This window comes from Apodemus sylvaticus, chromosome 1 (assembly GCF_947179515.1).
Source record: "Apodemus sylvaticus chromosome 1, mApoSyl1.1, whole genome shotgun sequence".
Taxonomy (NCBI): domain Eukaryota; kingdom Metazoa; phylum Chordata; class Mammalia; order Rodentia; family Muridae; genus Apodemus; species Apodemus sylvaticus.
In genome coordinates, this window is record NC_067472.1 from 18621425 (window position 1) to 18645400 (window position 23976).

A 23976-nucleotide genomic window follows, 5' to 3' on the forward strand; every position below is an offset into this window, starting at 1 on the left:
ATAAAAACAATATAAAAATGTATTTCTTTCTATTTCCTAACTGCAAATAATTAGGAAACAAAATTTTTTTGAAATAACATTTAAAAATTTATCCTAAATCATGAAATAACCAAATATATAACTTTTTCAAAATATGGATATGATCTTGAACACTGAAAACTACAAAACACACATCATTCTGATGCCAGTCTAGGTTCAGGATACAGTGCAGTTGGTAGAGTGGCATTCCCAGCAAGCCAGAAACTCTGTAGACATCATATGTGAAGGCACAGGTCTGTCGTCCCAGCACTCAGAAGTGGAAGCAGAGATTTAGAAGCTGAGGGTCATCTTTGTCTATCTGATGAATCCTACGGTAGACTGGTTGCCTGAGACCCTGTCTCAATGAAGAGGAAGAGGAGGAGAAGGGGAGAAGGAGAAGGAGGAGAAACATGCCAGTCTGGTAACATAATAGAATGATCTGCAAAATGAATGTAATTTCAACCAAAATCCCTTGGGTTTGTTATCTGCTTTATTTTATTTTGTTGTAGAAATCAGTAAGTTTGTTTAAATTTGTTCTAGCATTTACTTGCTTATAGAGCTGTCTTGAAAGTCAAATAAAATAACTGTGTGTGGAAATTTTACTGCAAAGCCTAGCATTTAATTAGCAATAAATATTGCTAATTATGCTAAATATGACTACTTGACATATTTGTTCCTAGTATCACATTTTCTACAATACATGCCAAGTTGTGCCATCTAGAGTATTAGAAGCATTTATTGCTTCCTTTGTTCTAAAAATATTTATTGTCTACTCTGTATATCTCTAATTTCATAAAATGTTCCTTCTAAAAGCAAAGCAGGCATTCAAATACTCTGAAAGAGCTCTGTGAGAAAAATTGTGAAAGTCGTAGGGATGAAGCGTAGGGATGAGGGGTAGGGATGAGAGGTAGGGATGAGGGGTACGGATGAGGTGTAGGGATGAGGGGTAGGGATGAGGTATAGGGATGAGGGGTAGGGATGAGGGGTAGGGATGAGGTGTAGGGATAAAGCATAGGGATGAAGTGTAGGGATGAGGGGTAGGGATGAGGGGTAGGAGTGAGGGGTAGGGATGAGGCATAGAGATGAGGTGTAGGGATGAGGGGTAGGGATGAGGTATAGGGATGAAGCATAGGGATGAGGGGTAAGGATGAGATGTAGGGATGAGGCATAGGGATGAGAGGTAGGGATGAGGGGTAGGGGTGGGGCATAGTGGTGAGGGATAGGGATGAGGTGTAGGGATGAGGGATAGGGATGAGGTGTAGGGATGAGGGATAGGGATGAGGTGTAGGGATGAGGGATAGGGATGAGGTGTAGGGATGAAGCGTAGGGATGAGGGGTAGGGATGAGGGGTAGGGATAAGGTGTAGGGATGAAGCGTAGGGATGAGGGGTAGGGATGAGGTGTAGGGATGAAGCATTGGGATGAGGTGTAGGGATGAGGTGTAGGAGTGAGGTGTAGGGATGAGGCGTAGAGATGAGGTGTAGGGATGAGGTGTAGGGATGAGGCGTAGAGATGAGGTGTAGGGATGAGGCGTAGGGAGGAGGGGTAGGGGTGAGGCATAGGAGTGAGGCAAGATGGACAGAGGTCGGACTTCACTGGACAAAGCATTTAAATTGAGCTGCAGGGTAGAGCTCGGTGGAAAGAAGATCTGGACAGAAGGGACAAACCTGAGGCAGTCTGTGAAGGCCAGTGAAGTCAGAGCGTAGGAAAGAGAGATGTGAATGAGAACCACTCAGAGCAAGGTGTTGGGCAGCCTTTGTCAGTGTAATTTAAATGACTTAAAGGAGGCAAGTTTTGTTTTGTCTATGCTTCTGAGGCCTCCCATGGCTTCGTGGCTGTCTGGTTTCATAGCTGTGACTCTGAGGTAAGGCTTACCAACCAGGTGGAGAGCACTGGTTGATGGGAAGCAGAGTGGTCTGTAGTAAAGGGCTTCCTCACCACAACCGCACAGTTTACTGCATCTGGCCTCTAGCCTCTCCGTGTGGCTGCCCACACTCAGGGACAGGTCTTTCCCCATTAGTTAATCCTCTGCCGGAAGTCCATCATGGATACCGCAGAGGTCTGCTTTGATGAGCATCCTTCAGTCCAGCCAGGTTGGCAGTCAAGATTAACTATCCTGGCAAGGACTGTACTATGCAGTTGTCTCATAAAGATCATGTTTGATTGAAAAAAAGAAAAGATTAAACCATCCATTCCTGACTTCCTATATCACAGCTACATTTAAAGTCTTACATGTACAAGGCAAAGAGTCCAGCAGATTTACAGTGAGCTGATGAAGCTTAGACTTAGGGTCTCTCGTTCCTGTGGGCTCTTGTCATGACTGCAGTACGAGGAGACGAAAGACATAGCCACACTGTAATCAGAATGCATTTCTCTGCAAACATTGTTGGTAAATTATCTAAAGACATCTTGGAAGGTACATGATCTTAATCTCTAAATCTGTAATAATCTCATTTCTCTTCTCATTTTAAATAAATGGAATATTTATACATAATTTGGTATTTGTAATTTCATATTCCTGGCAAAAGTTCCCTAAGTTGTATTAGTTTCAAGACCCACAAAATCTGGATCCCTATCCCTGTGTGCAGCCTCCTCACAGTCTTACAGACGAGGTTGTGAGTGGCAGTTCAGTTCTGCAGGCCAAGTACCACAATAGAGAGATACTCGATCAGCATGCACACAAGTGGTAAGTAGCAAAAGGCAAGGGAAGCTGGCCTTGACGATAGTGAGAACCAGCAGTATGGAAGCAAGAACTCTTAGCAGGGAGGTAATAGGAATGTCTTTAGGCCAAACACAAAGTTAGAACATATTGGTTGCTATAGAAACACAAATCAACTTCAATCATGATTTTGCAAAAAATTATGAATTTGGGCTAAACTAAAAGGAAAGAAATCTTTTATGGTTTCCTCCATCTGTTCTGCCTAGAACAGGAAAGATCAAAGAACTAAGCGAAACCTTTTTGGGAAGTAACAGAAGGCAGCCCCAGATAAGGCTGGTAGGAAAGCCACTTAATTATACTCAATAACTTGAGAGAGTCAGTCAGATAAATGGATTTTTGTCTTCCAAAGCATGTATATAGCATGCTTTGAAGTATAGGAATATAGCTGTACTATTTCTTAGCATTGTGCTTTTAAGAATATAATTTCCGGCGGCAGCAGCGGCAGCAGTGGCTGCTCCAGCTGAAGGGCCATCAGCAGTGGAACCAAGGCGTCACAGGGACCAGTTAGGCCCTGCGCCCACGACCACTGACCTTCGCTGACCAGCCGGACAGCAAGCAGCTGCAGTTGTGCGGCGCCTTTCCTGCACGGAGGCCACTTCAGAACTCGGCCTCCCACCAGTCAGGAGAGGAGGATCCATCTTGGTTCCGTACTCCAGGAATCGGACAGACTGAGGTACACAAACATAATCCGAGGCCAACACCGCGGTGGTCTGAGCCCGACGGGCGTTGGCCTGCACCCAGGCCCTGGGCGGGTCGGGGGGCCATCGGGGTGCCAACCCAACCAGGAGGTTTTTTTGCCCAGGCCTGCGAGCGCGCCGCCGCCATTTTGCCTGCAGGACGACAGAGAGCTCAGGCGGGCAGACCTGTAACAGGCATAGCCTAAGGCTAACAAAGCGGGGGTCCAGGCCCCAAAAGGCACAGGACTGACCCCAAGAACTGGGCGGTTTGGTGGGCCATCTGTGAGTCAACCCGCCCAGGTGATTGTTAGCAAAGCAGACTCTCCCGGCGCTTTCAGGGAGCGCGGGCGCACACGCCCGCCATCCTAGTCACCTGGCAAACCCAATTAACAGTCAAAGCCGTAGGGGAACTTAGCTCGGACCTTGGCCTCCCAGGCTTTTGCCTGGACTCAGGGACTGGGCGGCCAGGCTAACCTTGTGTGCGATAGCCCGGTTGGCAGATCGGCTGCCCAGCGGAGTGAGCGGAACTCAGGGGAGGTCACAGTAGCATACACCGTCGGCACTCCCTGGGAGCGCACACGGGCTCCATCTGCTCCACAGACACAATCTGGGGCAAGGCCTCAGGCAGAAGCCCTTAGCTCTACTCTCTCCGCTTCCGGATCCAGATCAGTCTGGGCGGCAGCATTACATCTCCAAGTCCTGCAAGTGGCTAGCTGGGCTTCCGGGCGGCCAGCTGGGAGAAGTCAGTGTGCTCCAGTGAATCCAGCGGGCCCCAGCGGGAGCCTTCGGGTGCCTACTTTGGGATCTGAACAGCCTGGGCAGCAGCACACTGTCTACAAGCAGTGCAGGAGGTAAGCTGTGCACCAGAGGCCAACTGGGAAGGGGCAGCTTGCACTGGTGAGTCCAGCACTGACAAGATAAACTAACACCAGTGAGATCTAGATGGCAAAAGGCAAACGCAGGAACGTCACTAACAGAAATCAAGGCAATATGGCAACATCTGAACCCAATTCTCCTCTACCAACATGTCCTGGATACCCCATCACACCAGTAAAACAAGATTTGGATTTAAAATCACTGGTCATGATGCTGGTACAGGAACACATGAAGGTCATACATAAAGAAATTCAGGAGACAATGGATCAAAAGGTAGAAGCCCTTGCAAGGGAAACACAAAAATCATTGAAAGAAATCCAGGAGAATACAAAAGCCAACAAGGAGGAAATGCAAAAAACACTTAAAGAAATACAGGAGAACTTTGCTCAACAGGCTGAGGTCATGAAAGACGAAACACAAAAATCTCTTAAAGAAATACAGGAGAACTTTGGTCAACAGGCTGAGCTCATGAAAGAGAAAACACAAAAATCTCTTAAAGAATTACAGGAAAACACAAACATGCAAGTGAAGGAGCTAAGCAAAACCATCCAGGATCTAAAATCAGAAGTAGAAACAACTAAGAAAACTCAAAGGGAGACAACTTTGGAGATAGAAAGCCTTGGGAAGAAATCAGGGGACAGAGATACAAATATCAACAACAGAATACAAGAGATAGAAGAAAGAATCTCAGATGCTGAAGATTCCATAGAAACCATGGACTCAACAGTTAAAGAAAATGCAAAATGCAAAAAGCTTGTAACCCAAAATATCCAGGAAATCCAGGACACAATGAGAAGACCAAACCTAAGGATTATAGGCATAGAGGAGAGTGAAGATTTACAACTTAAAGGGCCAGCAAATATCTTCAATAAAATTATGGAAGAAAACTTCCCTAACCTAAAGAGAGAGATGCCCATGAATATACAAGAAGCCTACAGAACTCCAAACAGACTGGACCAGAACAGAAATACTTCCCGTCACATAATAATCAAAACACCAAATGTTCTAAACAAAGAAAGAATACTAAAGGCAGTAAGAGAAAAAGGCCAAGTAACATATAAAGGAAGACCTATCAGAATCACAGCAGACTTTTCACCTGAGACTATGAAGGCTAGAAGGTCCTGGGCAGATCTCATGCAGACTCTAAGAGAACACAAATGCCAACCAAAACTACTATATCCAGCAAAACTCTCAATCACCATAGATGGAGAAACTAAGATATTTCATGACAAAACCAAGTTTACCCAATATCTATCCACAAACCCGGCCCTAAAAAGGATAATAGGAGGACAACACCAATACAAGGAGGGAAACTTCACCCTGGAAAAAGCAAGATAGTAACCTTTCATCAAACCCAAAAGAAGTTAAGCATTCAAATTTAAAAAATAACGTCAAAAATGATAGGAAGTAACAATCACTATTCCTTAATATCTCTTAACATCAATGGACTTAATGCCCCAATAAAAAGACACAGACTAACTGAATGGATACGTAAACAGGACCCTACATTTTGCTGCTTACAGGAAACACACCTCAGGGTCAAAGACAAACACTACCTTAGAGTAAAAGGCTGGAAGACAATTTTACAAGCAAATGGTCTCAGGAAACAAGCTGGAGTAGCCATTTTAATATCAGATAAAATTGACTTTCAACCCAAAGTCATCAAAAGAGACCCTGAGGGACACTTCTTGCTGGTCAAAGGAAAAATCCAAAAAGAAGAACTGACAATCCTGAACATCTATGCCCCAAATGTAAGGGCACCCTCTTTTGTAAAAGAAACTTTATTAAAACTAAAAGCACACATTGCACCTAACACAATAATTGTGGGTGACTTCAACACTGCACTTTCCTCAATGGACCGATCAGGAAAACAGAAACTAAACAGGGACACAATGAAACTAATTGAAGCTTTGGACCAATTAGATTTAACAGATATATATAGAACATTCTATCCTAAAACAAAAGAATATACCTTTTTCTCAGCACCTCATGGTACCTTCTCCAAAATCGACCATATAATTGGTCACAAGACAGACCTCAACAAATATAAGAAGATCGAACTAATCCCATGCCTCCTATCTGATCACTATGGAGTAAAAGTGGTCTTCAATAGCAACAGAAACAACAGAAAGCCCACATACACGTGGAAACTGAACAATACTCTACTCAATGATACCTTGGTCAAGGAAGAAATAAAGAAAGAAATTAAAGACTTTTTAGAACACAATGAAAATGAAAACACAACATACCCAAATCTATGGGACACAATGAAAGCAGTGCTAAGAGGAAAACTCATAGCCCTGAGTGCCTCCAAAAAGAAAATGGAGAGAGCATACATTACCAGCTTAATGACACACCTGAAAGCCCTGGAACAAAAAGAAGCTATTTCGCCCAGGAGGAGTAGAAGGCAGGAAATCATCAAACTCAGGGCCGAAATCAATCAAGTAGAAACAAAGAGAACCATACAAAAAATCAACAATACCAGGAGCTGGTTCTTTGAGAAAATCAACAAGATAGATAAACCCTTAGCCAGAATGACCAAAGGGCACAGAGAAAGTATCCAAATTAACAAACTTAGAAATGAAAAGGGAGATATAACAACGGAAACTGAGGAAATCCAAAAAATCATCAGATCCTACTACAAGAGCCTATACTCAACACAACTGGAGAATCTGGAGGAAATGGACAATTTCCTTGACAGATACCAAATACCAAAATTAAATCAGGACCAACTAGACCATCTAAACAGTCCCATAATGCCTAAAGAAATAGAAGGAGTCATAGAAAGTCTTCCAACCAAAAAAAGCACAGGACCAGATGGCTTCAGTGCAGAATTCTACCAGACCTTCAAAGAAGAGTTAACACCAATACTCTTCAAACTATTCCACAAAATAGAAACAGAAGGAACACTACCCAATTCCTTCTACGAAGCCACAATTACGCTGATACCAAAGCCACACAAAGATCCAACAAAGAAAGAGAACTTCAGACCAATTTCCCTTATGAACATCGATGCAAAAATACTCAATAAAATTCTTGCCAACCGAATCCAAGAACACATCAAAACGATCATCCACCATGATCAAGTAGGCTTTATCCCAGGAATGCAGGGTTGGTTCAATATACGGAAATCCATCAATACAATCCACTACATAAACAAACTCAAAGAACAAAACCACATGGTCATTTCATTGGATGCTGAAAAAGCATTTGACAAAATTCAGCATCCCTTCATGCTTAAAGTCTTGGAGAGAACAGGAATTCAAGGCCCATACCTAAACATAGTAAAAGCAATATACAGCAAACCGGTAGCCAGCATCAAACTAAATGGAGAGAAACTTGAAGCAATCCCACTGAAATCAGGGACCAGACAAGGCTGCCCCCTTTCTCCTTATCTTTTCAATATTGTACTTGAGGTACTAGCTCGGGCAATTCGACAACATAAGGAGGTCAAAGGGATACAAATTGGAAAGGAAGAAGTCAAACTATCATTATTTGCAGACGACATGATCGTCTACCTAAGTGACCCAAAGAACTCCACTAGAGAGCTCCTACAGCTGATAAACAACTTCAGCAAAGTGGCAGGTTATAAAGTCAACTCAAGCAAATCAGTGGCCTTCCTATACTCAAAGGATAAGCAGGCTGAGAAAGAAATTAGGGAAATGACCCCCTTCACAATAGCCACAAACAGTATAAAGTATCTTGGGGTGACTCTTACCAAACATGTGAAAGATCTGTATGACAAGAACTTCAAGACTCTGAAGAAGGAAATGGAAGAAGACCTCAAAAAATGGGAAAACCTCCCATGCTCATGGATCGGCAGAATCAATATAGTTAAAATGGCCATTTTGCCTAAAGCACTATACAGATTCAATGCAATACCCATCAAAATCCCAACTCAATTCTTCACAGAGCTAGAAAGAGCAATTATCAAATTCATCTGGAACAACAAAAAACCCAGGATAGCTAAAACTATTCTCAGCAACAAAAGGAAATCTGGGGGAATCAGTATCCCTGACCTCAAGCAATACTACAGAGCAATAGTGTTAAAAACTGCATGGTATTGGTACAGTGACAGACAGGAGGATCAATGGAACAGGATTGAAGATCCAGAAATGAACCCACACACCTATGGCCACTTGATCCTCGACAAAGAGGCTGAAAACATCCAATGGAAAAAAGATAGCCTTTTCAACAAATGGTGCTGGTTCAACTGGAGGTCAGCATGCAGAAGAATGCGAATTGATCCATCCTTGTCTCCTTGTACTAAGCTCAAATCCAAATGGATCAAGGACCTCCACATAAAGTCAGACACTCTGAAGCTAATAGAAAAAAAACTGGGGAAGACCCTTGAGGACATCGGTACAGGGAGAAAGTTTCTGAACAGAACACCAATAGCGTATGCTCTAAGAGCCAGAATTGACAAATGGGACCTCATAAAATTACAAAGTTTCTGTAAGGCAAAGGACACCATCAAGAGGACAAATCGGCAACCAACAAATTGGGAAAAGATCTTCACCAATCCTACATCAGATAGAGGGCTAATATCCAATATATATAAAGAACTCAAGAAGTTAGACTCCAGAAAACCAAACAACCCTATTAAAAAATGGGGTACAGAGTTAAACAAAGAATTCTCACCTGAAGAACTTCGGATGGCGGAGAAGCATCTTAAAAAATGCTCAACTTCATTAGTCATTAGGGAAATGCAAATCAAAACAACCCTAAGATTTCATCTTACACCAGTCAGAATGGCTAAGATTAAAAATTCAGGAGACAGCAGGTGTTGGAGAGGGTGTGGAGAAAGAGGAACACTCCTCCACTGCTGGTGGGGTTGCAAATTGGTACAACCACTCTGGAAATCAGTCTGGCGGTTCCTCCGAAAACTGGGCACCTTACTTCCAGAAGATCCTGCTATACCACTCCTGGGCATATACCCAGAAGACTCCCCACCATGTAATAAGGATACATGTTCTACTATGTTCATAGCAGCCCTATTTGTAATTGCCAGATGCTGGAAAGAACCCAGGTATCCCTCAACAGAAGAGTGGATGCAAAAAATGTGGTATATCTACACAATGGAGTACTATTCAGCCATTAGAAACAATGAATTCATGAAATTCTTAGGCAAATGGATGGAGCTAGAGAATATCATACTAAGTGAGGTAACCCAGACTCAAAAGGTGAATCATGGTATGCACTCACTAATAAGTGGATATTAACCTAGAAAACTGGAATACCCAAAACATAATCCACACATCAAATGAGGTACAAGAAGAAAGGAGGAGTGGCCCCTGGTTCTGGAAAGACTCAGTGAAACAGTATTCAGCAAAACCAGAACGGGGAAGTGGGAAGGGGTGGGTGGGAGGACAGGGGAAGAGAAGGGGGCTTGCGGGACTTTCGGGGAGTGGGGGGGCTAGAAAAGGGGAAATCATTTGAAATGTAAATAAATTATATCGAATAATAAAAGTGACAAGGTTTTATTAAAAAAAAAAAAAAAAAAAAAAAAAAAAAAAAAAAGAATATAATTTCCAAATAAATCTACAATTATAATTAATAGCATTTTATAATTTTTTAAAAGATTATTATATGGAATAAGCCATGACCAACTGCTTTTATCCTTTATCCTTTGTAATTTCCATGATTAAATGCTAGTTTGGTGGGTTTCTGTCCAGACTTTTATCAATGAATATACAAATGTGTGTGTGTGTGTGTGTGTGTACATACATGAGTCTGTATATACACACAAGGATGTTTTTTAAACTCCCATATTGAGCCATACTCAACTTATTATTTATCATTTGCTTTCTCACTTGCCAGTTTATTGTTACCTTATTTCTATGACAACATGTTGATCAATACTAGTCATTTTGACCAGATATTTTGTTAAAAAATTAGTACCTTTGTTATAAGGAAATCACTATGGAAAATATTGTAAAGATTTGCAAAAAAGCATAAAGAATTTATATATTGAATCAATCATTTGGTTTAAATAACTATCAACTCCTAACAATTTTATTTCACTTATAATGTCATTCTCTCTTGGACCATTTATAAATAGCCATTAAGACTAAAACTAATTTTTCCTAAACAAATGTAATAGATTTATAATAAATGAAAATGAATAAAAAATGAATAGATTTATAAAAAGTATCTTTATTCTACTTACTGCCCAAACCAGAGGGTCAGAGTACTGAAAACGAAATATGTGAACATCAACTGCAGTCTTCTCTGCAGACAAACGTCAGCGTCCTGCCTAGACGAGGTTACATGAGAAAACCTAAGAAGAAAGCTAAAATCTGGACTGTGAATGCTCTGTACAGCTGGGGGCTTGTTTTTAATGGAAACCAGTCATTAAAGATAAGTGTTCTCAGTTAAGATGAGCTCTAGCTTCTAAGTTATGCTAGTAAACTAGGACTTCAGAGCTGTGCAGCTATGGGACTAATTGGAGACTGTTAAGACTGAGGTTTTATGGTACCTTTGAAGGATGCTCTCAATATAATTATGAGAATGTAAGTTTTTATATAAAGATTGTAAAAATTAGGGGATGTGAGCTGAATTTGAGAGAGCCCAGATTGCACTCATATTTTTGTTGGTGTGATTTTTCTGAAGATTTTCAGATGTTTGCATTATTCTGACCTAGCTATAAAATACCATGCTTTACCAATAAAGAAAACTTTGTGTTGTTTTATTTTTCTGATACACACACACACACACATACACACACACACACACACACACACACACACACAAGATATGTGCCCCCCCCTTTTTAAACTGTCTCAAATATTTATTGGAGGCTTCTGACACATTACTCTCAATTCTTAAAAGAGCCCAGAATTTAGGGATTTTAGTTAAATGCTACGTGCTACAACAGGGTCCTTGACTGATTCTATGAACTATTGCATTGAGTTGAGTTCTAATGCTCTGGTTACTGAACTTGGGGAAAGGTAGTACCAAGTATAAGTGCTGTCAGTTCAAGTCACTCTCCCTAGAGCTCGCTGGATGGAGGGCGTCAGTTTAGGGCAGAAAACTGGGGCTGTGGTTTCAGATGGATGCGTGACAACAGTATCGTCCATAGGAACAGGGGATTGGGTTGGGTTGGGGTGGGGCTTCTGAGAGTAAACTATCAGTTTGAGGCTTGATAAGTTTAGTCTTGAATATTCTCTATTCAAGACCGAAGAAATGACTGGAGTCAGAATTATCAGCTGGCAGTATTGATTTTAGAGTACCCGACTTAGAGATGTATGTTGAGACCATTTTAGTGAAATTATCCATTAGAGATTGAAAACACTCAAGGAAGAAGTATGCTTTAGAATATCTTCATGGTTAGTGCACAGGCAGGTTCAGTGAGACTGAGCAGAACCTGTTGGAGAGAAGACCTTTGTGCAAACAAGAACCAGAGGGGGGTCCAGCACACCTCTGTCTTTTTAGTGACATTGCCCTTGAAGGAAGCCAAGCATGTTACTTGCTTACTTGAGAAAACAACCACAGTTGTTTCAGTAGTCATTTGGACTACTGAAGCTCATGTTCTTACACAATCAGTGTTCCTATGACTCTCCATTGATCTACAGAAAGATAACTAATATTGGAAATTAATTGATGTACTACTTATGGGAGGTACATTGAAATGTCAAGAAAATATTCCAAATAAACTTGAGAGCCATTACACTGGGGAAATGGAATTTGGTTTTGCAGTGAGCACAGGTTCTTGGCACCATACCAAAATAGCAAGCAAAGAAAAATGAACTTTAACAAGGTCCTACTGTGCGACATGTGGAGCATTACTGAGCGTTCATGCCAGAGATGTGCTTTGAAGCTCACTTTTATGAATAGAAAATGGAGGCTGAAAGAAAAATGTGGCCAATAGTTTGGGATACTTTGGACAAAGAAGCTAGGACAGGGAAGATCTGGAAGGGAGGAGGTGAGGTATGAATGAATTAAAACACAAAAGTAAACTTCTTTAGAAAGTGTGTGAGAGCCTCCAGATCTTAACTGGAGAGAGGCAGACGGTTATGAGCCGAGAAGAGGTGTGTGGTGAAAGATGCCCGAAACCACTGACGTTCGCACTTAAAATGATTATGATGGTAAATTTATTATTTGTGTTTCACCTCTTACATGAAGAAAATAATGGCAGAATTTTAAAGTATTGAGGCTGATTTGCTTGTGGAAATTCATTACATTCTATTTACTTTCATGTTTATAATTTTCTACAGTTATGTCTAAAATTAATACATTTTATAAAGGAAATTTAAATATATACAAAATATTTTTGAAGCATCATCATTATGGACATATCTGCTACATAATATCCACTCACAGTCTAGCTACTTAAATACACCATTTTGCTTTTCCAAGTAGTAAATGTAAGATCATCATCATAATGATAGGTTCTAATCCTTAAATTTTATTTTTTGTGTGTATGGGTTTGGGTGGGCGTGTGTTGCCACAGCATGGGTTTGGAGGTCAGAGTATAACTTTCAGAAGTGAATTCTCTTTCCTCCTTGTTTGTGAGTCAGCATCTCTTGCTGTCCTACCATGCTGAGTGTTCTAAGATAGATGGCCTGCATCTTTGAGATGATGCCCTGGTATCTGCCTCCCAGTGCACCATAAGAGCACGGTGACGCCACATCTGTTTGTTTTCTTAAATGAGTTCTGAGGACCAAACTTAGGGCTCCAGGCTTGTAGGACAAGCACTTTTACCTTCCGAGCCATCTTGCCAGCCTTATAATATGTTCTAAATACTTTCAATCTTTAATGTCTTATATAAAGCATTTTTTTATATTGTAGACTATAAATGTAACGTTTTTATGGTGTAGGTTTTATTATTTCCCTTTTATAGAGAGCAGCAGTGACTTGCCCATGTCCTTACAGAAGAAAGGAGCTGAGATTCAATACAAGGCTTTGACTATAAGTCTAGTGCTCTGACCCCGGAGTCGCTGGGTGCTGGTAGTTTGCTGGTGGCATCTTTATTGGGTTTCTGCCACTGTCCTGGGGCTGTTATTCCGAACTGCTGCTTGCTGATGAGCAGCTCTGTTAGTAAGTCGGTTGACACTTGTGAGCTTCATGCTCCTCTCTTCAGATTCGAAGGAACTACACTAGATACAAGTTTTGAATCTTCGCCTATACAGTTATGCAGATTGGATGTGATACTGATATCGTGGTACAGAGGCAAAGTGCCAGGTGGAAGATATTCGCTTTTATTTGTGGATACCATACTTTAAGAGAGAGACTACAGAGAGACTGTAGCAAGAGAATGAACATGGCTGAGGCCCAGAGACCCTTGTGATTCACAATCATTCCACAAAACTTCTCACTCAATTCTTAGCCTTTTTTTTCCTTATAATTTTTATACAGACTTCTTTTTACATATATGCTGTTAGTGTGTTTGTGGCTTTGTGTATGTGTGAGCATTTGTATATATGTAGGTGTGCAAACATGTGGGAGACTTAAGTTGACACTGGGTGGCCTTCTCTAATTACTCTCCACTTTATTTACTGAGGCAGGGTCTCTTGATGACCCAAAGCCCTCCCATCCTGGGTCGCCTGCCTGGGGAACGCCTGTCCTTAGTCCCAGGCACTGGGATAGCAGGAAGCTACTACATCTGCTACTGCACCTCTTTTCCTAGGGTGCTGGAGACCAATCAGAGCTGTTTTTCACTGTGGGAGGAAGCCCTTCACTCCCCGTCCTGACTTTAGGGTCTTAATCTGTTCCTTCTCTATTTTTTTCTGCTGACAAGATTGCCAGGCACACTTCCTTTATTTGCTCGTAGTTATTATTTATGGTAGAAGAAACTATACTCCACCTGGGGCTGGCACAGAGCATCTAGAGTCACTTCAGCTTCCTAAATGCTCCGTGATTCCTCTTAATTTTCCCTACGTAAAAGAAACTTTCTCGTTTACCTAGATGTGTAGCATATTTTACTTATCATTGTGGATTTATATTTAAGGTAAGTTGTTTTTGTTTAAGCTTTTGACAGTCACTCTTATCATGAATAAACCAGATTCTTTTTTTCTGTCATTTCTTTCTTACCTGTGTAAGAAAAAAAATGAGCTGGTTTTTCCTGTGACTACCTATATTCAAGTTATTGAACGAGTAAGAAAGCCCTCCTAAAAGTCTATTTAACTGACCTTACCTTTCTGTGTGTCAAGTTAACATAGTCTTTCTATCTTCTAAACCATTTACATGTATTGATTTCTTCCCATGAAGTATGCAAAGTCTCACTCTCAAGGATATTTATCATAAAACAGACTACCGGGAAGTAGTTCCTAATGTGCTGCACTTAGAAGTATATTTTAAAAACTTGCATATACAGATGTAATCTTGAGAAAACATCAGACAAATCTAATATGAAGGAGTTATTAAAAGGAAGGCTTAGATATCAATGTCATAAAAGAGGGTGAAAATAATTCTAGATGAAAAGAGACTAAATCAGAGTGAGCTGCAAGAACTGAATGCAGTATGTGATCTTGGATTTGATTAGTACAATTTCTTTAAAAGACATTTTGGAGACTTAAAATTTAGGAAAGGCTGGGCATGGTGGCATGTGCCTTTAATCCCAGCACTTTGATGGCAGAAACAGGTGGATCTTTGTGAGTTTGAGGCTAGCCTAGTCACCATATTGATTTCTTGACCAGTTAGTGATAGTATAATGAGACTCTATGTCCAAAAATATCTATATATTTTAATATTGTATCTAATTTTGATGCCTATTCTATAGTTTTATTAGTGAAGTTTCTTAACTTTATTAATTATACAATGTATGAAACTCTAATAAAGAAATAAAAAGAAAAGAAAGTAGGAATTTAAAAAGGCTAGCAACCTCAAAAGCATTCGTCACTGAGATCTGACCTTTGTGTCTTCTTCCTGCTCCTGTGGCCTTGGCCTGGCTCTGGGATTCTGAGAATCATGCTCTGCCTCCTTCCCCTTTCATTAGGGTTCATCAGCGCTGGCCTGCTTTCTGTTCCTTAAACTCTCCAAGCTTGTGTTGCCTCAAAGCTAGTGTACTTGATATTTTTCCCTCACAGCATTCTCGTCCCAGATCTGTTCTTGGCTGACTTTTTGTCATTATTGGGCTGGACTCAAATGTGACACTTCAACACCTCATCCCAGGACAGCAATCTGACTAATCAAACAAAAGGAGTTCTCAGTCGCAATAACCTGTTTTCTCCTCTTCATGGGACTTATCATTATCTGAATTTATCTTGCTTATTTATTGCCCAGTGCCTCTCTGATCCCCAGTGGTCTAGTCCTACCCACATGTATAAAAATACTTGGCACATAGAATGTTTTCAGTGACAGTTAAAAATTAAAAATAGATGAATTCATTTGCATGTAGAAAGACCAGTAATCAGTAGAAACAGAAAATAAATCATTTGAAGAAAGTGATATTATAGATAACTTTCTTAAAGTTTATTTTTATGCCACACTCTTGATGTTGTAGAAAATGGCCAAGATGCCAAGAGAGCTAATATCTGAAGTTCTATGTGTACAATTGAAACAGCGACCCATTCCTTCCTACTTTGAACAAAGGGCTGAAACATACGGATTGGAGAGAAAGTTTCCAAGCTTAACTGCTTCACAGTTAAAGAAGAACATCTGAAAACCAGAAAAGCCTGGACCGTTCATGGAGCAGTAGATATGTCCATGAGAGAGGCGTCTTCAGGCTGTGGGAATGGGGCATTCACATACTTTGAAACAACCCATGGCCTGAGGGCTCATCCTAATGAAAAATTTCACATTCCAACTTATTTTTTGTCTGTGAAGTAGGCATGTCATTATTACTTTACCACATTTTGAGATGTGCTGGGGAAGAGCTACGGCAAGCATTTGTTTAATAAAGGCTCTAAGTAACAACATTCCTCATTTCTTCTTCTTCCGACCTTTCAAAGCTCTCCTTCAAAGCTGCTCTCTTTGAGGCTGTATTTACTCCATATTAAATGTCTCTTAGAGTAAATTCTTTGGGCAAGGGCCAGTCTTCATCGTGTTCCCACTAATGCAAGACTTTGGAGCTATCTATAAATGACAGGTCTCCTTTGTACAATTGGTTGGAGCAATGACCACACTCTGACCCCTGGGTGGCAGTAACCCTTTCCATTTCTCAGCTTTTGTAGGAATTTGGATGGAGCTGGGCCTCATTAGACTCTTTTAAATGCATACAAATGCCAACCACACTTTGCAGACATGATGTTTTCAGGCGCTTGTGAGCTCAAACATGCCTTTCTTCCTTCCGATTCAGTACAAAGGCTGCTTCCCATGGAGGCCTAGCCACAAAGCAAGCTTGCTGTCTCTTTGGTTTGGTCTGCGCGGAGTTACTGGTGATGTGTCTGTAGAAGCTCTTCACGCTCTTTGTGCGCGTCGCGGGCGGATGGAGAACCTCTGGGAGGAACAGAGCTGAAGTTGTCTTCATTCCATCTTGTTTATACTGAAAAGGAATAAAAAGTATTCTCCTTACAGAAGATTATCATATTATTTTTTACCTTGATGATTTAAAGAGACAAACAAATAAAAAACAAAAACAAACCAAAAACCATTTATCAGTTAAAAGAGAAATCGTTTTGAATTGTTTATTGAGGCTCTATTTTTTCATCAACACTTACATACCCCCCAAAAAAATTAGCACAGATTTTTGTTTTTTAACCTTTTAACTAGTTTGTATTTGAAATAGCATGGAAAATATTCAAAATAGATTGACTCACTGAATCATTGGCATGCTGGAAACATTGAAAGGAAAGAGCCTGTGAGAGATGGTTCATCAGGTGATGGTGATTACTGCCACGCCTGGTAGCCTGATATTGATCCCTGAATCCACATTGTAGGAGAAAACTGACTCCCACAAGTTGTCCTCTGACCTCAACAAGAGCACTGTAGCATGTACCAAATAAATAAATAAACAAATAAATGTAAAACAATTAAAAACAAAGTTCAACTTATTATCTAAGTGGAAATCTAACTAGAAAAAAAAGTACAAAGAATTTAGTAAAAGGAATATGAAACTAGACACCAGGAAACTTTGACCTATGGACATTTCTGTCTAGCTGCACAGTAAGCAAGTATCAGTGGATATTCTTGTATGAAGCACAGATGTGACATGTGAAAATAAATAATTTCTCTAATACTGAGAAACTAAAAGATATTTAGTCAAGTATATCTGGAATGCTGTTGTATTTGCTAATTAAAGGTTTGTTTTATTCTATGAGCATTTTGCCCGCATGTGGTGCCTGTGGAGGCTAGAAGGAGGTGCTAGATCCTGTGACCTGGAAGTTAGAGATGGTGTAAGGCGCCCATGAGTGCTGGGAACCAAACTGGGGCCGCCTTGGAGAGCAGCCAGTAAGCTTGGCTGCTGATCCGTCTTTCCAGCCTCACAGTTTCATTTGCCTCATGAAGCTAATTTTTCTGTGAAACAATTACCATTTAACAAATATTTGTTTAAATATTTGAAAGGTAGGTACGTTAAAGAAAGTCTCATTTAGAAATGGCTGCTCATAGGGAAAAGCCCACCTGCTCTCCCTTTCCTCCTCTTGTGGGTGTGGGAGCGACCTGTATTTAATACTTTGACTTCCCAGCACATGCTCAGTTCGTGACAGCAGGCGATCGAACTTCCCTCCAACCCTTTTCCAACCTCTGAAGTCCCATGGTCAATAGCTGATGGTCAAATCCTTTGTTTGGGTTTTGTAATGAGAATCTATAAAAGCATCACATTTTTCCAAATTCTCGTGCCCACCCTGACCACCAGTGAATTTCAGCATCATTAGATTCCATGCCCGAAAGGAAAAGCAGTGCTGTGTGCAGGCAGTGGGACAGATGGTTTCTTTGTTCTAGTACAGTAAAAACCTTGGTCAATGTTTGACAGAAATTCAGGAAAAGAGGGGCTGTGAGTGCCACCTTGTGGCCAGGCATGTCCTGCCACATCTGATTTGGTACCCCCAGAACCCACCTATTTTAGCTGTGGTTGGCTTGTCCCTGTGTCCTTCTGCATTAAAGCCTCTCTTTTTTAAAGCTTTTGTTTTAAACTCAGAATGTCAAAGTCACTGCAGAATTGTTTCTAAATCTCCTGTATCTACCCTACTCATTTCTCAAGATCTGATGTCATATACCCTCTTGTTACTGTGACAGATTGATCTCTAACAATCATTGTCCTCACTTAATACTGATTCTTGGATCCTTTAACTTCCTTCTACATGTTCTTCACAATTCTGTGCAGTGGAATTTTTCTGCCTTAAACATGTATAAATTTAGTGTATGCTGTCACAATCACTATGAGTTCCTGTGGGCAACTGCCCTGTGGTTTCTGGAAAATACCCACTTAATTTTTATGCCATCTCTGGTTCTTAAATCTTCCTACTCTGTCTTTCTCAAATCTCAGAGCCCTGGGTGGAAGGGTGTGATATTTTTGTAACTTTTGGGGCTGAGCACGCCACTATCTTTTAATTCTCCACACTTTGGCTGTGTCGAGTGTTAACCGCAGTCTGCAAGGAGAAGCTCCTCGCATGAGGCTTGAGGGATGCTCTGGTCTTTGAGTATAAAAAGAGATCATTAGGACTCATTTTACTCCTACGTCCATTTAGCAAGATAATGGTATGGTGTTCTGCTCCGGGACCTAGGTATCATCTACCCAGAGGTCCCTGACCCTTTAACAGTACCAGGTATAGGTTCTAGCTCATGGAATGGATCTTAGGTCCAATCAGAAAGTGGTTGGTTGCTCCCATAATCGCCTTCTGGGGGTGGGGTATGCACACTGATTTCCATGGTGGCTGTGTTGATTGACCCTCACCCACAGTGGTAAACTAGGTGTCCCCTTCACTATCACACTTGCCAGTGGGTGTTGTCCTTTGTTTTCTTGTAAATAGTCATTCTGACTTCAATGAGGCAGAACTGCAGGGTGCTTTCATTTACATCCCATGGCGGTTTAGGATGCTGGTTACTTTTAAAAATGCTTATTGGCCACTTGTATTCTTTTTTCTTTTTCTTTTTTAATTAATTAATTTATTTATAACTCTGTTCAGTTCCAACATCTATTTGTTGATTGTTTGTTTGCCTTGTTGGTTTTGAGTTCTTCATAAATTCTAGAAAGTAAGCCTCTGTTAGATATATAGCTGACCAAGATTTTTCTTCCATTCTGTTGGCTGCCTCTTCAGGGATCCATTGCTCCCTTTGCTGTGTAGAAGCTTTTTAAAATTGATAAGACCCTATGTATCAGTTTTCAGCATTATTTCCTAATTAATTGGAGTTCTATTAAGAAGTCTACATGTAGATATCTAGTTTTCCCAGCATCATTGGGTGCTTTTAGCATTTTTGTAAAAAATCAGATTGCCCAGTGCATACGTTCTTACCCATGTATACAGGCAAACTTAATAAATCTCAATGGGTCACACACAGAAAGGCATGTGAAAGTGAAGAGGAGGACTTGTTGAGAAGAGGGACTTCAGTTCTAGAGAAAGGAGGATTAGAGACGGTAACCAGAAATGAAAATAAATAAAAGTACATTACATACATCTATGACAGAATTAAATACTTTTTTACTTGGCTTTATTTTTGAGATTATAATATAATTTATGCTTTCCTTTCTTCATTATAAACATTCTTGTATCCTCCTCCCTGTTCTCTTTCAATTTCATTATGTTTTTTTTGTTGTTTTGCATATATGTATATACATGTTTAACCCTAAATATGACCTGTACAATGTTAGCTGTGTGTATGTTTTGAGGGCTTCCTCTGTGATGTTGAATAACCAAGTGGTGAGCTCTTCCCAGGGAAGACTGTTTCCTCGCTCTCACCATTTCTTAGTTGCCTGAAGTTGTGTAGGTTTGAGCCCTCATGTTTTCTCCACACCTACTTTAGCATTTCTATTGGTGTCATCCTTATTCAAGCCGTGTCATGACCTATCATGTTGGTGAGATTTTATAGGTGTAACCTCTGACATTGCTGGAAACACAATCTGACGGCGAACTCCCTGGTTCACAGTGTTCCCTGAGCTTTAGGTGCAGGAGTGTTTTGTGTCCTTTGGGATGGGAGTTCCACAGTTCTGCTATTGGATTGGTTGTGATTTTCTGTAGTGGTATCAACCTTTTGTAAAGAAAAGTTTCTTTGATGAGGAGTGGAGACTACACTTATCTGTAAGTATAAGGACAAATATTTAGATTGTTATTATGGATTGTGGTAGTTTAGTTAAGTAGTAGCTGTAGATTCTTCTCCAGTTATCTGTGGCTTCAGTAACAGTAATGCACTTGATTTCTAGTACCAGATGGAGTGTCCCCTGCATTGAATGCATCTTAAGTTTGATTAGAGAGCTGTTGGTTGCCTCCAAGATATGTGTGTCACTACTGCACCCTTACGATTATCATGTCATGTTAAGTAGGAAACACTAGGGTCACTGAAACTTCTTTAAAGATATGGTTGGGATTCATAAGTAAAAGTTTTCCAATCCTTGAGTTTTCTTTGTTGGGAGACTGTTGTGGCTTCAACTGTATTAGATATATTTGGATTATTTAATTCTTCTTGAGTAAGTTTGTGTATGTAATAAGTATGTAGAATTTTTATACTTCTAGATTTTTTTGTTTTTTAATCTTCAAGAAGTTCTCTTATTTTTATAGATGTCTATCTACTGAGTAAAGTTTCAGTTTAGTAATTCATTCTCTCTCTCTCTCTCTCTCTCTCTCTTTCTCTCTCTCTCTCTCTGCAGTTCCCTTCCTTCCCTTCTCCCTCCCTTCAGTCCTGTTTTCCTCACTTCATCCTTCACTTCCTCCCATTCTCTCTTTTCCTCCCTTCCTCCTTTTCTTTTTCCTTCCTCCACAAATTTTTATTCTGAAATTGAAACTTTGAGAAACACTTAAAGACTAGATTCCATCAATTGCCTACAATTTATCACATTTCCTTTCTTAGCTACCTACAGTTTTTTGTTAGATATTAAATGTACCTCCTATTATTAAAGGTATTCTTTTTAGTAGCCATGATACCATCGCTGTATAACTATAAAATACAATATTGTATAAGTATAAAGTGAGAACATGACCCCTCCAAGATATGGTTGAGGGGAAGGCTCTTATTATAGATATGAGGAAGAGTCTAGAGAAATGCCTCTGACCATGGCCAGTAGAGTGGACTTGGCTATTGGGGGGGGGGGCAAGAGGTGATACAAAAGAAAGTATGGGTCAAGGAGACCAAAAGAGGAGGACAAAGAGAGGAACACTGAGCTGAAGAGTATATAGGAATAAGAAGCTGGAGAAGGGAAGCCCAAGAAGTGGAATATTTATGGTAGGGGCAGGGTAAGCAGAGCCAGGATCCCACCGAAGACTGTTAGAGGTAGGTGCATGTTGGCTGGCTGGAAGCCAACGTGTACTTTTAGTAGGGCAATAAGCACCACAGTTGGCCATTTATCCCTCAGGGAAGATGGGGCTGTCAGGCCTGCCCCTGCCCACTGTTACTTGGTTCAGTGCTAGCACACGTGGAGGCATGTTATGCAGATCAGCCAAACACAATAGAGATGATTGTGAATCAGCTGTGCATGCACACGTGCATGGCTCTACAATCCGGACTGCAACTCTGCAATGGAGCAGCTCCAGGCTGACTTAGCAGAGGACATGAAAGTTGAGCTGCTCTCCCAACTCTGTGGGATAATTTTACTTTAGCGATTTTCTGTGCTGTGTTTCTGCTGGATTCTGAAAACGGCCAGGAGTCAGTCATTCTCCCACTCCTCCACAGATTCTCTGCACCATCTCGGCAGGTGGAAGCTTCGATGTCATCAGTGCGAGTGCCGGGTCCTTGCGAATTCCTTCTCCCCAATCTTCCAATTCCTAACATGTTCAGCATCATGTTAGATGAAAATCTACAAAATGGAGATTCTTATTCGATGAACTCTAAAAAGATAAAAAAATAAATAAATAAATAAATAAAAAAGATCCGGCAATGTGAGAAAGGGGGAAAGCCCAAGTACTTCTGGTAGGGAGAAGCAAGACTGAGCCCAGTGGAAAAGGCTGAGTGTTTGGCTGCCAATATCTATTACTTAACAGCTGACATTTTCCAGATCTCACTTTTGGGAAGGCAACACCTGATTTCACTTAAACTTGCAGCATCTGCCCTGCTGCTTTCCCTGGCCAGCCTAATGCCTCACCCACCAGCACCATGAGGAGCAAAAGAAGAGAGGATGCAATTAGCTGGGAATGGGGGTTGGGATGAGTTGGGACCCTGAGTCATCACCAGAGTTCTGACCTAATTGTGCAGATAGCTGGCTTGGGAACTTTCTCCCATATGTGCAACACCGGCAAGACTGTCCTGATCCTTTCTACATACTGTGAACATACTGTGATTTCTTTCTCTCTCCTTTTTTTTTTTTTTTTTTTTTTTTGGTGGTAGTGATTGTTCTAATAGCTGTGGCTCTCCAGCCTCTGCTTTTCCCAATCACAATCACTGCCGGACATGTGGAGCAGATAAAAACATTTCTCTCAAACATTAGCCTTGCCAAAGAGAACTAGTAAAAGACGATCAGAGCACTAATGTTGAATTATTTTGTCTCTCATTTAGAGCTCTTGGGATCTGCTCCAAAATATCCAATGATCATGCCCATAGGAAAAAACAACACACAACTGAGCACTGTTCAGAATTTCAGTTCTCAACAATAAGTCTTATAGGCAACCTTACTAATGCCATTTTCTCTCTAGAATTTGACTATGGACAGTTGATATTTTGTGGCCATGTTCAAGGCATGAAGCACCTCTTTTTCATACCCATTCTTACTGTGAATCAAATTAGTCAACAAATGGTAGACATCTAACTTTAAGCATAATTCTGTAACTCTCTTTGTTACCTATGTCTGTATGTGCTACACTCCCAGATGAGCATCCCTGCTGGTCTTCACTGTTCCCACGGCCACAGCCTACTCTGTAAACCTCCCTCTCAGTGTCTGAGTAGCCACCTTTCTTCACTTTAGTAGCCTGAGTAGATAGCCATAGACTCTTCTGGAGAAGGAGAATTACAATAGTATATAATCCTATGATTTTCTCCTAAAGATCTGACCATTTAACAAACCAGTTAAAAGGTTTGTTATCTGAAAATTTGTTCTGCACCAGGAACTAACAAGTGATCGAAACATTTCATTAGGGCAACTGTCCACCGAATCCCACTGATCCGTTTTGGTTTTTGTTTCTTTTAGGGGGCGTGGCCCTTAATTATACGGACCCATATTTCTGTCCTAATATTTACTTCTAAGGACGTCGTGTTTTGCTCTTTCCACGTCTCTGACCAGGAAGCTCAGCTGGTGTCCCTCTGATCTTGCTAATCACTTGGCTTTTAGAAAGGATCAACCCCTGGATCTGCCAGCTTGCCTACCCCCTTCACAAATCATCCTCATGGTTTTGACAAGACCAAAAGTTTGCCTGTAGATACAAGTCACCGACCATGTTTGATGTTCCTCTTTGCACCATGCCCATGCCAGCCTTGGTGAAGAGTGGAAACTAACGTTTGAATGTGGAATGTTCTCTCCCTGGCTCATGCATTAAATGCCTTGTCTTCAGCTTGGAGCAGTGTTTAGGGAGATCGTGGAAACTTTAGAAGGTGAGACCTGCTTAGAGAGAGTAAGTCTCAAGGAGTGTGACTTTGATGGTCTCTGGTCCCTTCTCCTTCGTCCACCACGAGGTAAACAGTTTCCTTCTACCAAGCTCCTTCCACCATTACCTCCTGCCTTACACTAATT

At 40.9% G+C, this 23976-nt stretch overlaps 1 protein-coding gene across 1 annotated transcript in view; it reads left to right on the forward strand.

Annotated features, from left to right (window-relative positions):
• Positions 1-2061: 2061 nt before the first annotated feature.
• Positions 2062-23976, forward strand: part of Hpse2 (heparanase 2 (inactive)) — a 282113-nt gene continuing 260198 nt past the window's right edge. Inside the window, exon 1 of the mRNA XM_052182103.1 lies at positions 2062-2110. Coding sequence (XP_052038063.1) covers positions 2062-2110 — 49 coding nt within the window. The remainder of the gene's footprint in view (positions 2111-23976) is intronic.